The sequence below is a fragment of the Lytechinus pictus genome, chromosome 5 (assembly GCF_037042905.1).
Source record: "Lytechinus pictus isolate F3 Inbred chromosome 5, Lp3.0, whole genome shotgun sequence".
Taxonomy (NCBI): Eukaryota; Metazoa; Echinodermata; class Echinoidea; order Temnopleuroida; family Toxopneustidae; genus Lytechinus; species Lytechinus pictus.
In genome coordinates this window covers 201,649-218,579 of record NC_087249.1, presented here as the reverse complement: position 1 = coordinate 218,579, position 16,931 = coordinate 201,649, and the positions used below count along the sequence as shown (strand labels likewise).

Genomic DNA, 16,931 nt, shown 5'->3' with positions numbered 1-16,931 from the left:
AGAAATTTACCCACACTGTGCTGCACTCGACCCAGGTGAGGTGAATGGGTACCCAGCAGGATTAATTCCTTGCGTGCACTGAGTGCTGATGATGGTAGCTCGATCTAAAGCCAGGGTAATTATAGCAGCACTTTGTATCCTCAGGCAAAAGTGCTTCATAAATCCAGTTTATTATGATGGCTTTCGTGTACCTAAAAGTGCATGCATATGTACATGTACATGTAGTTCAATGTATACAGGATTTTTGTTTTGTTCTGTTGAGAGTGCCATTGTACATGTATGTCCCTACTCATGCAGCCTGTAGCGATGAATGAGACCGTCATAAGAGAGAATCTTTTTGAATAAGATTGTACAAATTATTGCAGCATCACTGTGATGGCTGTATTCCAAGATGAAAGCAATGAAGGGAAATTGGTTGCTAGAAAATAAGTTTTATCTCACCTACAGATCTGTCTTGGGGGAAAGGATATGTAATGCAGCCATTTCTAATTCAAAGAAACTTGCTAGGAATTGAATTAGGGGCTTCCATAGTAAATTCATCTCCATGGTAAACCAATATAAAGCAGAAGTCATTAGAGCTGATTGCTTTCACTGCTGATCTATGCACAACAAAAAAAGTAAGTCCCCCCTTATAAAACAAACATCAATAATTTCCGAACCAATGCGAGTTTTTAATATATTTTTACATAAGCGTGTTAGGTAATTTTATAAGCTATCCTCTGAGTAAATGTTATGGACGTATTTTACGTCATGCTTCAGTGAGCATCGTCAAAAGGCAAAAATGTCACTTTTCAAAAGTCACAAGCCAAATATCATTACTTTGATTCCATTTTATTGGAACTAATTCCACATTCTCATCATGAAAAATAGTCAGAAAGCGTGTAAAAGGTACTTTCTAAAAGACGATACAACTTTTTTTGCTAAATTTCATGGTTGAATAAACACAAATCCAAATTTGCTATAATTGGATTTTTTACACATTTCTATCAATAAAAATGATAGAATATGATGACAGTTATTTTTGGGAAGAGTATCCTCAACAATATTCATCGTTTCACGGTTCAATGAACATTTATTGAAAAAAAAAATATGACTTTCAAATATCATAGGCATGTATTGTTTCATTTTGGTAACTGAAAATGATCTTTTCTCAACTTTTTCGTTATTTTCATGACCAATTATTAAACATGCTTCAATGATTTAAAGGCGTTTAATTAAACATTCACGCTTGAATGAACATGTGGAATGTGATTAGCTCTTTTTTACGTTATTGGAGAAAATGCAATTTGTAACTATGGATGTCTGTCACAAACCTCCTTGCATAGTTCATTTGATTTGATTTTTATGAAAATCCCGATGTTTAATGCATCAGTGAGCACACAATATTCGAAAATTATGCAAATGAGAAGAAAGTTCAATGCCTTGGCCCCACTCTGTGCCGTATCGAATGGTTATTTTGGTGTGCGCGCCTTTTGGATAGTGTTACTCTGAAGCCATGTGCGAAGTTTCATGAAATAACTGTCGGCAGAAGTAACAAAATCCGTCCATGAGACAAACCCTCATTTATTTTGTTAAAATTTTGACTTCCTCTCTCATAGACTTGTGTACATTATGGGTGCATATGTTTAAGAATAAGTAACCCCTTATTCAATATAGTGGAACTTTTTTCAAGGCTGTCTTTAGCAATGTCATTTGGCAGTAATGTTTATCAATCTATGGGCAGAGTTCTGTGCAAAAATGAAATCGATTTGTTTATTTAAAGATGAGTGAGCACGCATCAAAGTGGGAAAATTTGTATTTTCAATGTCACAGACTCATTTCAAAGGGTAATAAAGTGAATATTGGGGGCAATTTCGGTTTCAAATGTGACTTTAATTGGTGTTGTTTTTATCATCCATCATTTCTGTCACCACACACTTTCCGAACTTTAAACATTTTCATGGTTGAGCGAGCACATTCGAAAACTTAGGAATGAATACTCTTTATACTGCATAAATGTATTCTTTTCCTAACAATTTCTCATGATCAGTTTAATGTATGGACAAATCAGTGGTGGATCCAGAATTTTAAAATGGGGGAGGGGCCTATAATCGGGGGAGACACCAACATTTTCAAATTTTAAAGTGATCTAACAAGTTGTAGAGGATACTACCATAAACCCCTATGATGATACGTCACAATACAGGGGCCGCGGAACGGTTTTCAAAGTGGGGGGGGGGGGGGCTGACCATGCAAAAAATCACAATCGTATGGTCATTTTTACATTTTTGTACATGCTTTTGGAAAAAAGTGGGTAGTAAAACAGCATAACACCATAAAATTCACCTAAAAACAACTTTTGCCCAACTTTGTATTTGCACAATCTGAAAAAACGACTCTTGTGACTTTAAAAAATTGTCATCTTTAATTCAATCTTTAATTACTCATGCATGACTAAACTGATCAATCTCATTTTACACCAGGAGTTGCTTAATGAGTGTAAAAAACCACCTACGAAATATCATATCTCAAAATAATTCCGTTCAAAAGTTACAGCAATTTGATTTAGGGGGGGACTTACTTTTTTTGTTGTGTATAGAATGAAAAAAAAATAGTTATATAATATATATTCATGCAAAATAATTTTCCTAATGCATTTTCTTTAACAAAAATGAAACTAAAGTCACAAACAAAATAATAATAATAATATCTAGGGTATTTATATTGCGCACATATCCACCTTGTTAGGTGCTCAAGGCACTCCTACATGTATATTACCCGGTTAAGCTAGGCGTTCATAGCACACAGCTTTTTAAGGAATTACTTCCTACCGGTACCCATTTACCTCACCTGGGTTGAGTGCAGCACACTGTGGATCAGTTTCTTGCTGAAGGAAATTACGCCATGGCTGGGATTTGAACCCACGACCCTCTGTTTCAAAGTCCGAAGACTAATCCACTGGGCCACAACGCTCCGTTGCATGGACTATATTAATTACAGCAAAATATCTAAGTTTAAAACTGAGACCTCTACATGTACATTGTACATGTAGTACAAGTATTAGAAACAGAAGTCTGCTGCAAGCCTTGAAATAAGCGGGCGCTGAGCGCAAATTCGCGCTCATAAAGCCCCAAAATCATCAAAATTTTGACGACCGGGCGCAAATATTTTCCAGGTAATTGCGCCCGCCGTGAGTGAGCAGTGAAGCCATATCATACATGTAATTTAAATATCTGAAAAGCCAAAATCAAGTAACTTTCAATTTATGATAAACACAGTTTAAAATTGCCAAGTGCGTCTTTTTTTCTGTACCATAAAAAGTGAGCTACGTCCGTCTTTTTTTTCTGTAATACATGTGCGCGCGTGCTTCCGGTAGCGGTTTTTCCATACTTCACCATGTGCAATTTCTAATGCACACATTTCCAGTTGGGATATCACAATTCTGCGATATAGTCATTCGAATTGCACAGGAGATAAATCCCTGATCACAGCACATACGATGTGCGAGTCTTTTATCCTCACAGTCGCCGACTTTGCTTGTCAAAACGGAGCCTTAATAATCCAAAATCACTTAGCTTTAATATAGTTGTGAATTGTAGCTTTTTAATTTCTTTCTTGGAGAGGGGTAAATATCAGACAATACATCATCAAACAAGGCTCCATCTAAAAAAAAAAAGGGGACGCCGTACACTTGAGTGTGGTGTTAGCTAGCCAGTTTGAGCTCATGTTCTCTGCCAGAGCTCTGGGTGAGAATTCTATCAGTAATGGCCTGAAGTGATGGTGATTTTCCGTTTCAGATAGAGTTAAGATTTCATGTTAATTTTTGAAAACCGTCAAAAAACTTTATGATTTCTTCATTGTGATGAATATTTAAGTTATTAATGAATACATTTTCACCGAATTTAGACTCTCCCAGAATGAAGGGCATTTTCTGTGCAGATCTGCGTTTTCAAATAACTTGTGAAAAACTTAAGGTACACAAACCTACAATACATGTACATAGCCTGTGGCTACATGTATGTGCTGGAATTTGAATAGACTGAGTTAGATATTGATTTCATTTCTTCATTTCTTTAACATAATTTATATGCAATCCAAGTGCACCTCACAGTCACAATCACACACAAACACTTGCCCACACCCGTGATTCTAACCATGAAAAAAAACCTAAATTTTTTTTTTTCTAAATTTATTATTATTTGTTCTGAATTCTCTCTTTCTCCATCTCTCTCTCTCTTTTATATTTTTATTTTATTCATTTATTTAGATTTTTTTTTTTTTTTTTTGGGGGGGGGGTTCATTGATCATGGTTCATTAAAGATGAAAAATAAATAAGCCCATGTGTGTGGTTGTAAAGGGGATGTGGAGTGAGGGTGTCAAAACACACTTAAACATTTAAATCTAATTTCTTAAATGTTTGAATAAGCCTAATACTTGGCATGCTATTCATGTACTAATTAAAAAATTGCAGGAGCTGCGCTTACTATAAACAAATTTGCGGTGTGGTTCACCGTTATATATATATTTTTTAAATTGCCCCCGGTTCCTGTAAAAAGCCTGTGAGCCGGGGGCAATTAAAAAAAAAATTGCCCCCGGCTCACAGGTGCTTATTTCAAGGCTTGGTCTGCTGTCAAATACCCATTAAAAAGTACATGTAAAATATTCTTCTCTGAAGTATAACATCAATACCATGTTACTTGATCTATATGTACTTCCTGCTGGAAGCAAAAATGTCAAGATCAATTTTTCTATTTTACTTCCCCTTTCATGATTACCAATCAGTGGCCTATACTACAGTGTATCAAGGAACAGCACCCATACAAAATGCTGAAATCATGCCCCCATGCAGGTGAGTATACCCACAATCTTGAAATGGAAAGTCGCAATGCCCCCCCCCCCCCCTTCTCCTGTCAGAGAAAGTAAGAGAAATGGTGTTTCCCATGCCCCGACACCCCAACTCCTGTACAACATGTACACATCCCTGATGACTCCTCATGACACACAGGTCCATTATTACCTGCTTTACATCAAGTCAAGTTTATAGCAAACAGGAAAAGTCAGAAGGGAATCTCAGTAGGTGTATTCCCCTGCTGACAAGGCTTGGTAATATTGGTGTAATGAAGAATATCTAGTCAGTGTCCTGTCGTTTATGAGTGTGATTGATCAGATCAAGAAAGGATCTACTACATGTATCCAAAACAAGAATGATTGAAATAATGCAAAAAGTCATATTCAAATGATAAAATGACATCACTGGCTTTCTATAATGCCAGTGATATCATCATGATGACCTAAAACCAGTTGTCTACAGGAATCTCTTACAAAGTCTATAGGAATGAGAGATGGGTTACCTGTTAGGTGATCCAGTTTGTCTCCATAGTGCATCTGAATCATGATATAGTTGATGCCACTCTCCCCGCCCACATAGAAACCAACACCTACATGTATATGAAACAAAAACAATACATACATCAAAAGTGATCAAAATACTTCTGATACTCATACAGTGTAGGCCCGTATTCTGAACTCAGGTTATCACTAGTCTAAAGTTTAATAGCCAACCGTGACACAAATCTCTCGCAGTACAGGTTTAATTTTTCAACTCATCTGTAATAATACTCTGATCATTCATACTGTCTATATATATGGTATTTTTTTCGCTGTTAAAGCATGATGAAAGAATATATATTGAACAAAGAAAACATGCAATTTTAAGCACATGTTCTTGTGGAAGTTTCGGCTTCACATAATATTAAAACAGTTTTAAATAGATCATGACCCAAGTTTATTACAGGCCACTGATTTTAAAATTAGGAGCTTAGTTTGGGAAAGTTATCATTGATATGGTTGTTGGACAATAGTTTGTACACATGTGTCTATGGCATCTTCACCCTTTCACTTATGATCAGTTGTCCTCCTCAACACACCCATTTTCATTAGACATTTATAATATGTAAATTTAGAGACATTTCAGGTGGCTTTAAAGTTTCAGCAGTGCCTTTGATATAAAAGGCAAATACATTTTGGCACTTTATTCTGGGATTAGATTAGATTGTATTATTATTTTCTCTCCTCCCCCCCCCCCTCCTCTCTTTCTCTCACGATTTTTGTCCTGTTATGTGTGATTGAGAGGGATGAAAACAAGAGCACATTGTATTGAAATGAAATTACATGTATATTAAGGGCAGCATACATGTAATTGGAAATTGTGCATCCTTGGATAGATAAAGTTAATACTCAAAGCTATACTACTATGCTACTCAGTGAAAACTGCTGCCAAATGCATGTGAACATGTATTAAAAAACAGGACTCCTTTGTCACTACTATACATTATGCATGCTCTCCACACATATCTATGTTGACTTAACTTTGTATATTATTTTCTTCTATTTATTTTTCATTTTTGTTTACTCCAATTTTACTTTTGCCAATTGTATTTTACCCATGCTTTGATATATTTTGTTTTCCGTTCTTATTTTTGTATGCTTATTTTATGTTGATATTATTTGTTATTATCATTTGTCCACGGCCTTGCTGAAAAGCAGCTTCTAGCTGAAAGCAGGCTTTTTAACCGTGATTAAATAAATAAAATACAAATACATGTATGGAATCTCCCTGCCTTTTCAGACAACTCGTAAAATAAATTATGAATTTTTGTTGAATTCTCAAATGAGAAAATAAGCTGGCAGTCTAATAATGTAGCATGGGCAAGTGTAGCTGTCTGCACAGCTGCTAACATGAACATGAACATTTCCATAGATTTTTAAAGCTGAAAATCAGTATTTTGGTGAAGAAATCAGTATTTTTAAAGAAATACCATAGGACAACTCATACCGTGTAAAATTGAACTTTAGAATTGCATGAAACCATCAGTATTCTTAATATTTTCAGTACTAAATGCTGAAAACTTTTACTACTTGGTAGCTCTATGTCTGCTACTAAATCATGTACATGTACATGTATGTAGCTTTCAAGTAAATGTAGCTTGTCCCACCATCATAATGCATCATGTAGAAGATGATACATGTACATGTGTCTCTGAAAAAAAAAATGTAACTGGCATTGGTCTTGACCAGAAAGCTATAATACAGTACATACATCTGTTTGCTTTAATTCTATTCTTGTTAAATTCTCTCTATAAATTTTGAAATATTTGATTTAAAGATTCATGAAAGAATATACTCTTAACCCCAGGGGGGTGTTTCACAAAAAATTAAGTGTGACTTACGTATAGAGTCGCACTTAAATGCCTAGTTGCGTGCGGTATAAAAGACATCACCACATTGGTCAGATCATGGCAAATGGACGCACACTGTACTGCGTATTAATCAATAAGATTGTGCATTGCATATCATGTAAGCGTCGGCATTAAGTGCGACTTAAGTCATACTTAAATCTTTGTGAAACACCCCCTGGATCCCTTCAAAGTACTTGCACATCAAAATAATGGCCAGCAATGTCACTTGACATGGTAATAGTGCCTTCACCATATAAACAAGTACTGTATAGCACAAGGCTAAAAACGCTCACATGTACAGATCTATCACATAATAGAAAACAATGGAAGAGTATCGTTATCACATTTTTCACCCTATAAAAAATCAAACTATAAAAAAGGGTTCTAGGACAACTACCTCTGGACAATCACCCCCCGGACAACTACCCCCCGGACAATTACCCCCCGAGGACAATTACCCCCCGGACAATTACCCCCCGGACAATTACCCCCCGGACAATTACCCCCCGGACAACTACCCCCCGGACAACTACCCCCCGGACAATTACCCCCCGACAATTACCCCCCGGACAACTACCCCCGGACAACTACCCCCGGACAACTACCCCCGGACAACTTCCCCCGGACAATTACCCCCCGGACAATTACCCCCCGGACAACTACCCCCCCCCCCCCCGGACAACTACCCCCCGGATAATTACCTTCAGAAAATCCCCCTTTCTCTCCAGCATCAATGTTAGAATTAAGCGGGACCCATTGTAAGTTTGGGTCGGTGGCACAGGTTTCCGAAATATTTTCTACTTTATCTTACGTTAATAACTTTTTCTTTCTCTTTTATATTGCTCTTTCTCCTGTTCTCTCACTTTCTTCTTTTTTCCTTTTTTGTTTTTGTTTAGCGGTGCCTTCTGCATCATGAAAAATAGGGGAGGGGGGGCTTGCACCCGAAACCTCCCGTTTGGCTATGCATATATACATCAGAAAATTTGTAAACTGGCCCTCATTCTAAGTTTTCATAGAACAATTGAACACGATTAGTCATAATAATCACAAATGCTGAATATCTCTGATTCAAACTGATCTAATTTTTTTAAATATTTATTTTGGGTTTAATTTCAGGAATGAAATCAAGCAAATAGATAAAACGTAAAAAAGACACCTTCATAGGTAAAAATATTGAAAGTCAATAACGCAACTATCAACACTAACACTGTCAAGTAGACCTATAAATCTGTTATTTTAAAACAGTTCAACTAACAAGAAGCTAAGAATTATGAAACAATTGGTGCACATTCCAGATTAAGATGTGGCTTTATAACTTAATACAGTAAGCTAAAAAACTTTATGCAAAGATAATACACACAAGAACACCTTGTTACTTACAAGGTGTTTTTGTGTGTATTATTCTTGGGTGAAAGCAATTAAACATTAAAGAAGGAAATTAAGTACCAAATTTACTAAATTGTAAACAATATGACATAATCAAATAGTGTTTTTTCTATACAAATTGGCAATCATAATAGTATACAATTCGTTTAAGGTGCATTTTAAGGACGGTTTGTAAGAATTTATAAAGAAGTAGGCCTATGCAAATCAAATAATGCTACCGAGCAGTGTGAGCTAAAAATATTAATATTTAGACCATAAAACGGACATTTTACAGAGCACTTGAAAAATCAATTTGTAAATTTAAAAATAATAAAAGCTCGATATCCGAGATGAAATACACTGTATGTTTTGTATATTGACTTCGAAACTTGATATTTTAAGCTCCATATCAGCCTATATTGAGCAAGATATTAATCTCATCGAAAAAGCAATGCGAGCGCGAAGCGCGAGCGGAAAATACTTGATATTCCGGTATGAAAATGGTGAATTTTAGCACTATCTAAAGCATTGTGTAGGAAAATTGTGAAGTGGATGTGGAAAGCACTTAATAAATGATGCAAGTGTGAAGCGCGAGCTGATATCTTCATTATTATTTTGACCTAGGACCTGGACATTCTAGGTCTAAGGACATTTTGTCATCATATGAAAATGATGACAACTTTCTTATTCCTCTTCCTGAGCGCGATATGAAACATATGAAACTGTGATATTGTCGATATTCTTTTCTGAAAAGGGACAATTTAGTCATTAAGAATTCATGAAAATTTTATTATCATATTTATTAATGTAATAAGCCTAAATGAGTGAGTAAAATGTGTTGACACTGAGGCCTGAAAACTTGATATTTTAAGCACTTTTGTAATCATGAATAGGATTTGTGAGTTAATATATTTTTAACAAAAATGCGAGCGCAAATCGTTGGACGAAATTTTTGGTAACCTGTCATAAAAGGGGGGTTTTAAGTAGTTTGTTATATAATTTGGCAAATCAAATAATGCGAGCGCATAGCGCAAGCTGCAAGTTATATTCACACCATAAAACGGACATTAAACAGAGCACTTAAAAATCAGTTTGTAAATCAAACAAAATAATGAATAATGTCCGAGCTGAAATATACTTTGTAATATCAACTTCAAAACTTAATATTTTAAGCTACATATCAGCCTATTTAGCAAGATGTGTATCTCATCGAACAGGCTATGCGAGCGCGAAGTGCGAGCGAAAAAATTAATATAGTGACATGAAATATATTTTTTTATTATTTTCCAAGTCATCCCCTGACCTTTTTTTTTCACTTGGCTCCCTCCTCTTATTTTACCTCTTTAATTTTTCCTCCTTTCTTTCCCCCTTCTTTTTCTTTTTTTCTTTCTTTCCCCCTTTTTTTTCATTTTTTTGCTCTGCCGATAGGGGGGGGGGGCCGGGCCCCTCGGCCCCCCCTGGATCCGCCTATGGATGGAGCTCAATTTTACAGCTTTCTTACGGCGTACGTTTGATTTCAAGTAATCGAGAATGCCTTGAGTACTTCTTACGTCAAACGTACGGCCGACGTATGACTCTGTGCACTCCCCTTGTCTAGGGGGTAATTGTCCGGGGGTAGTTGTCCTGATACCATAAAAAAGCTATAATTTTGTTAATAATTTTATATTATTGGTAAGGTACTGTACAATGGCATTCATTCAAGAGCATTGTCAGAATCATTCATAACCTACACTAATAAAGAAGCAAAACCATATAAACTTAAAACCAAATAATACTACAAAATTACATGACCTACATGTAGTATCATCAGAAATGTGTGATCAATAATACCATTTCTCTCACCTTGAGGTATATTGGGAGATGCAGCATCTCTAGCCCATCCAAACATGATGTTACTCTTTCCTAAACAAGGACTCCCCTGACATTTACTGAAAAAATAAAGGTAAATAATAAAGTGACTTCATTTTATAGCGCATAGATGTACAGTATTAAACATGGTAGATACAGTCTCCCAACAATATGAAATTAAAGGACAAGTCCACCCCACCAAAAAGTTGATTTGAATAAAAAGAGAAAAATCCAACAAGCATAACACTGAAAACTTCATCAAAATCGGATGTAAAATAAGAAAGTTATGACATTTTAAAGTTTCGCTTAATTTCACAAAACAGTTATATGCACATCCTGGCTGGTATGCAAATGAGGAGACTATGACGTCATCCACTCACTATTTCTTTTGTATTTTATTATATGAAATGTGAAATATTCTACTTTTCTCCTCATTTTCAAGTGATACAACGATTGATTCCTCCCTGAAGATGTGGAATTAGCATTGTTTGATACTATATGGTTCAGTCAAGTTGGTCCTTATTGTCAAATCTATAAAAAAATGAAATATTGTATAATTCAAACAATAAAAAACAAAAGAAATAGTGAGTGATGGACATCATCAACTGACTCACCTAGTTGTGCATATCACTGTTTTGTGAAAAATAAGCGAAACTTTAAAATGTCATAACTTTCTTATTTAACATCCGATTTTGATGAAATTGTCAGCACTATGCTAGTTTGATTTTTCTCTATTTATTCAAGTCAGCATTTTCCTGGGTTGGACTTGACCTATAAGAATTACGGGCCGGGCGCAACTGATATTTTGCGTTGCTCTGACGTAATTTCGTCCCAACCGCGGGTCGGACGAATGGCCAGGGCTGGCTCTGACGTAATTTCGTCCCACCCGTGGCGGGACGAATCTCGTATAAGGCTAGGGCTGATATTGCAGAGCTCTTGGATCTGTCGTCCCTGGCGCGGCGGGATGAATCGCAGCGCGCCGCGCCTGGGGCGCGCTAGGAGAAAAAGGGGCTCACTGAATTGCCACATCGTCCCGGACGGCAGGACTTCGTCCTGGGCGTGGCGTCCCGCAACCGATAATAAGTTTGCTGGCCCTTACAAAGCCTGGCTCACCCCTTTGCGTTTTGGGCTTGCGTTCAAGCTGCGGCTTGCCTGAATGCAGACTAACACGGTCAATGCAACACAATGCAGTATTTAACGAGTCAATAAGAGGTAAATCTGCAAACAAGCGCCGCTCAGTAGTTTGCAAGTTTTAGAAACATTCCCAACTGAACGCAACCAGACACAACAAAAATTTATACAACCAATACAAGTGGAAACAAGCAAGCACGATCAACAGCGGGCGACTATTAAGGCAGATATTAACACAGTGTTGGTGCTCCATTAATCTTGAATTACCTTGTTTCAGCTTGCAACACCTTGCTTTCCTGCGTGCAACTTTGTATGAGTTCCGATTGAGCTCAAAGGCAAAGTGTGATTGCAACCAAATATATTGCTGCAATGTACAATATGGATCCTAGATTGCAAAAGTGTACGGTGACATGTACACTCAGGTTTTAAGAGTGGAGATATGTACATGTATGTAAAACTGACTAAAACCGAGTACAATTTAAATTATGCAACTCCTACATGTACATGTAGCTCCCATATACCAATACACAAAACAAAACATATTATTTAAAAGCAAAAAAAAAAAAAAAAAGCAAACCTAGTATAAAGTACTGTGAAATGATTTGGTATGTTTTATTCTGGTAAAGTTAATATTTGACAAAAGAAATGTATCATTCAATTAAAATACAAGTGCACGTTGTAAATCGGTCTACTCTTTAAGTCTTTGGGTGCGGGCCCGCGAATCCGGATAGTTCTCCCTGCGGCGGAGCCGTTTTTGGTACATTGCTTGTATTTGGATCTGTGGCGGTGTTTTCCAATCAATTGCTAATTTCGCCGAACTGATGTGTTTTCAGGATTTTTAGTAAATGTAAAGATGAAAGATCAGACATTTTCTTTCTAGAAATAATAGTTAAAGGTCAAGTCCACCCCAGGAAAATGCTGACTTGAATAAATAGAGAAAAATCAAACTAGCATAGTGCTGAAAATTTCATCAAAATCGGATGTGAAATAAAAAAGTTATGACATTTTAAAGTTCCTACTTTTCACAAAACAATGATATGCACAACTAGGTGAGTCAGTCGATGATGTCCATCACTCACTATTTATTTTGTTTATTATTGTTTGAATTATACAATATTTCATTTTTTTTTAGATTTGACAATAAGGGCCAACTTGACTGAAACATATAGTATTTTATATATTAAACAATGTTAATTCCACATGTTCAGGGAGGAATTAATCGTTGTATCACTTGACAATGAGGAGAAAATTTGAATATTTCATATTTCATATAATAAAATACAAAAGAAATAGTGAGTGGATGACATCATAGACTCCTCATTTGCATACCAGCCAGGATGTGCATATAACTGTTTTGTGAAATTAAGCGAAACTTTAAAATGTCATAACTTTCTTATTTTACATCCGATTTTGATGAGATTTTAGTGTTATGCTTGTTAGATTTTTCTCTTTTTATTCAAATCAACTTTTTGTTGGGGTGGACTTGTCCTTTAAGAAATTTACAAGGAAAAAGTCGTGTTATTTTGTCAAATCTTCACTTTCCCCCAAGTCAATAGGCACTGTGTACAAAAATGCGTAAGGGCAATCAGCACGCGCGGACAGGTCGGGTTCAATAGATACCGCTTTGTTGTCTGCTCTAGTGCTTTTATCATTGCCTATTATAACGCTACTCATGAATGGTCTCTTTTCCTTCTTGTATAGAGATCATTTGCAAAATGTATAATTACGACGATTATCCGTTTTGGGTGAAATCACAGCATACCAAATACTTTTATTTTCCAGGATGAATAAAAAAGGGTGAATATTCAGTACGATGATGATTTAACACTGCGCAACGAAAGTGCGAAACTATTTTGTGATATTTGGCTTCTCGGCTTCAAGACGGTGGCCTCAATGTTTCACTAAAAATTGCCTTTCGTATCTTCTTTTCATGAATTATAGTTTTATTTAGAGTCTATTTTTCCACGCAGCGCTGTTGTAATAAGAAAATAATTTTATTCCTGAAGATTGTATACCAGTATTAGATTTGTTTTCCTGTTGCAATTTCAAAGAGTGAAGCAGGTAAAATCATGACTCGAATAGTGGATCTGAAATCAAAGCTCCCAATGCTCTCCTCGTCTCATTCTACGTTTCATTTTTCTATCTCCCTTTTCCCTCCAAAATAACCATGCTACCAATTACTATTCGTCACAATGAAAGTAAATTATTTTTATCTAATGAAATTGTAGCATCCGCAATCATAAGTGTTTTATATTATTCTTTCATTTTATTAATTTTTTAACCGTTCTTTTTTTTTTCACAACCGAAAACAAAAGTAATAAAGAAATCATGAAAGATTTGTATCTTTTTATCTCTATCTTTTCGGTATCAACATTTTTTTTTTGGGGGGGGGAGTAGGTCAGATGTGAATAAAAGTTTGTAGGATTGAGAGGGTTCTGTCGGGACACGCCAAATAAACATGTTTTTTAGGGGGTGCCTTAAAGTAATTTCTCATCCTATATCATTCTATTTCCTCCAATTCTGGCGAGGAAACTTTAATAGAACTTTCATTATTGGTTTTATCATTTGAAGTGATTATGTTTCCGTCAACTTTTCAATGCAAAAGTTATCATCTGGCAGAGAAAATGAGAATGAGATGAAGAGCTTCCCTGATGTCCCTGATAATATAAATCTTTTTTCAAATATTTTGGTTTAGATGCTAACCATGGTATGTGCCCCAGATTCGTTTTTATTTTTATTTTTTTGTCGTAACGGGGGAAAAAAATGGCCAAGTCGGTCTTTATTCTTATCTTTTCTATCGCGTTATTCGCAATTAAAAAAAGATACTCGGAGAAAGAGTAACAAACAAGCAATATTAGAGTAGGTCAGAACATTTCCATCAGGGGGGGGGCTAGGTCAAACAAGAATAATAAAAAGTCATCAGTTTGACAAGGGTCTGTCCGACTCTGAGGACAGAGTTGCGACAAAAAAACGTTGTGGGATTTTTTTAAAAGTAATCTTACCAAAAAATAAAGTCATGTTATTCTTTTAAGTAGATATTCATGGAATTTTTGCAAAAGCGCACTTGTCTATTCCCCTTTCATCCCTGTCTCTCTCATTCTCTCTGCCTTACGTTCTCCGTGACATCTGAACATTTTTTTTCTATAATTTCCCCGAATGATTCTTCTTTCAACTCTATATGCATCATCACCCAGGGAAAGCGCTTTTATGCAATATATAAATCATTGACGGTAAAAATTCATATGATGTCATAAGCACCTGTGTTGTCGGTAAATGAGACAAAGTTAAAATATTTTTTTTTAGATACGGTATGTTGGACAAAATAAAAAGAAAAAAAAATATTCATAAAAGCTTTTTGTATTGCTAAGTACAAAAAGCATTCAATAGGTCATCCTGCCGATAAACACTAATCTTCCTTTTGTTCGGGGCATTGACCATCTGTATGCTGCTCTTTTCAGAAGGAATTTGTTTGAGTGGCCGCCCCGACAATATTTTGTTCGGGTAGTAAGTCACAAGTGCCGATATCAAGAACTACATGGACATTTCCCTTTTGAAAAGAGCATAAGATGAATGGTGTGCTAAACTGCTTTCTTTTCTTATAATAATAATAACAATATGAGAAGAAGAGGGATGATGGGGAGGGAAAAAGTTAAAAGTGCACCGAGATCAGCTCAAAGTACCAAGACATTACTCTTGTACAAGCTTGTTGTTTTTCTGAAAATACAATCGATGAAACCAAGGAGATATCATATTTTAGCGTATCTATCAGAACGGTATGAATCCGAATAACAAATCACGTGATCAGGCCTTGTGCGCGCGCTTACATGCTCGTCACAGAATTTATCCTCCTCGTCTGACTCCAACGAAAAAATCGGGTAAAGTTGAAATGATATCCTATTTTTCCCATGTAGCTGTACATTTTTTTTATTCTGTTATCGAAATAGGTTTATAAAGGAAATAGTTGCAGAGGTTTTAGTACATAACAATTACGAAAAAGCTGAAAAACTTCATCGAATTAAACCAAACAAATCTCGGCTTCTGTAGAAGCCCGTCGTAGCTAAGTGAACGACTCGCTGGGCTTCTGTGGAAGCCCGTCGCACCCAAAGGGTTAATTTTTGTTATTTCTTGCCATCATATAGAGCATTTTAGAAACAATAGGATAAAGGTTGATACTTACTCAACTACCCCTTCATTGTTAGGTATATTTGTACATCCATATACAAGCATGTGATGTATGGTTTTCATCGATGCTCTCGGCTCAAAACTTACTGTAAATTTCAACAAAAATAAAATCAATCATGCTAGATCTGAATATGTAGTACAAATGTCTATTTTTTTTTACATTTCAAAAGACACGTGCTTCTACGCGTGTATCACTTACTAATAAATTTGATGGCCATAACGAAATAAAGGTTTTGAGTGACCCAAACATTGGCTGTAAATTTTTGAATTGGGTGGATTTTTAGAAGGCCTAATTCTTGATATTGAAGGGAAATGATTTATACATGTAGTGCCTCGGCTGATAACAGGTTTATTAGACTACTCTGCTTTGTAGTTCTATAAAATGGAATATTGTTCAGAGGTTTGGGAGCATTCGCGCCTTATGGTTTTGCCAGCTCAAATGGAAATGATTAAATGACTAATAAAATATTTTAAAAACCCTTAAAACTCAACTGACAAGTGATGAGTACCATGTACATTATACTTCTCATCAACATACATGTAGTTCTATACTTCTATACCTTTTTTTCCACAGACAAAATGAAGTGTTGATCCTCTTTGCAACTTAAAAAATTACAGAGAAAAAGTAATTCCAGTTAGGTTATAGATTGCAACTTTGTACTGAAGAATGGAATGTTAATTGGAGCATCAATTGTAACTTGTCAAACTAGCATAAGTAATATGAGCTGACAATTGTTGGTACATTGTAGGACTTACCAATATAAGAATCTCGTGGCGGAGCAGCTAAAGCATAGCAGAGATACTCTTCAGGCTGAAAGAGGAATGTGAAAGTAAATTATTATGTCATACACATAACCTGCAAAAAAAAAAAAGTTGCCCAAGATCAAATTAATCTAGGGTTTTATCATGCATGAACATTGTACATGTAGGCCTACATGTACCTCAGTACCTCACAATATTTGAACAGTGTTTGGGTTTGTACTCTACTCCATTTGTTTCATGTTTCTTTTATTGACTTATAATAGCAAAACACAATTTTACAGCAACATAGGATCTTATACCATTCAAGATATTGCAATGAAAATATGAACTGCATAAAGTACAATGTATATGCCACTGGCCTTGAGGAAGTACCATATAACAAATACTAAACAACAGAGACCTTTAAAAATGACTTGGAGGGTGTTT

At 35.8% G+C, this 16,931-nt stretch overlaps 1 protein-coding gene across 5 annotated transcripts in view; it reads right to left on the bottom strand.

The window, feature by feature from the left end:
• The window catches only part of LOC129261976 (peptidyl-glycine alpha-amidating monooxygenase B-like), a 63,685-nt gene that overhangs the window by 30,698 nt on the left and 16,056 nt on the right, over window positions 1–16,931 (bottom strand). For all 5 annotated transcript variants that reach the window (XR_010293576.1, XM_064099566.1, XM_064099565.1 and 2 more), the window contains exons 3-6: window positions 16,500–16,554; window positions 15,739–15,829; window positions 10,425–10,510; window positions 5,331–5,417 (exon numbers count right to left, since the gene is read on the bottom strand). Coding sequence is in view for 4 of the 5 variants with exons in the window: in XM_064099566.1 (XP_063955636.1) it covers window positions 5,331–5,417; window positions 10,425–10,510; window positions 15,739–15,829; window positions 16,500–16,554 (319 nt within the window). In the remaining variant the exon portion in view is untranslated. The remainder of the gene's footprint in view (window positions 1–5,330; window positions 5,418–10,424; window positions 10,511–15,738; window positions 15,830–16,499; window positions 16,555–16,931) is intronic.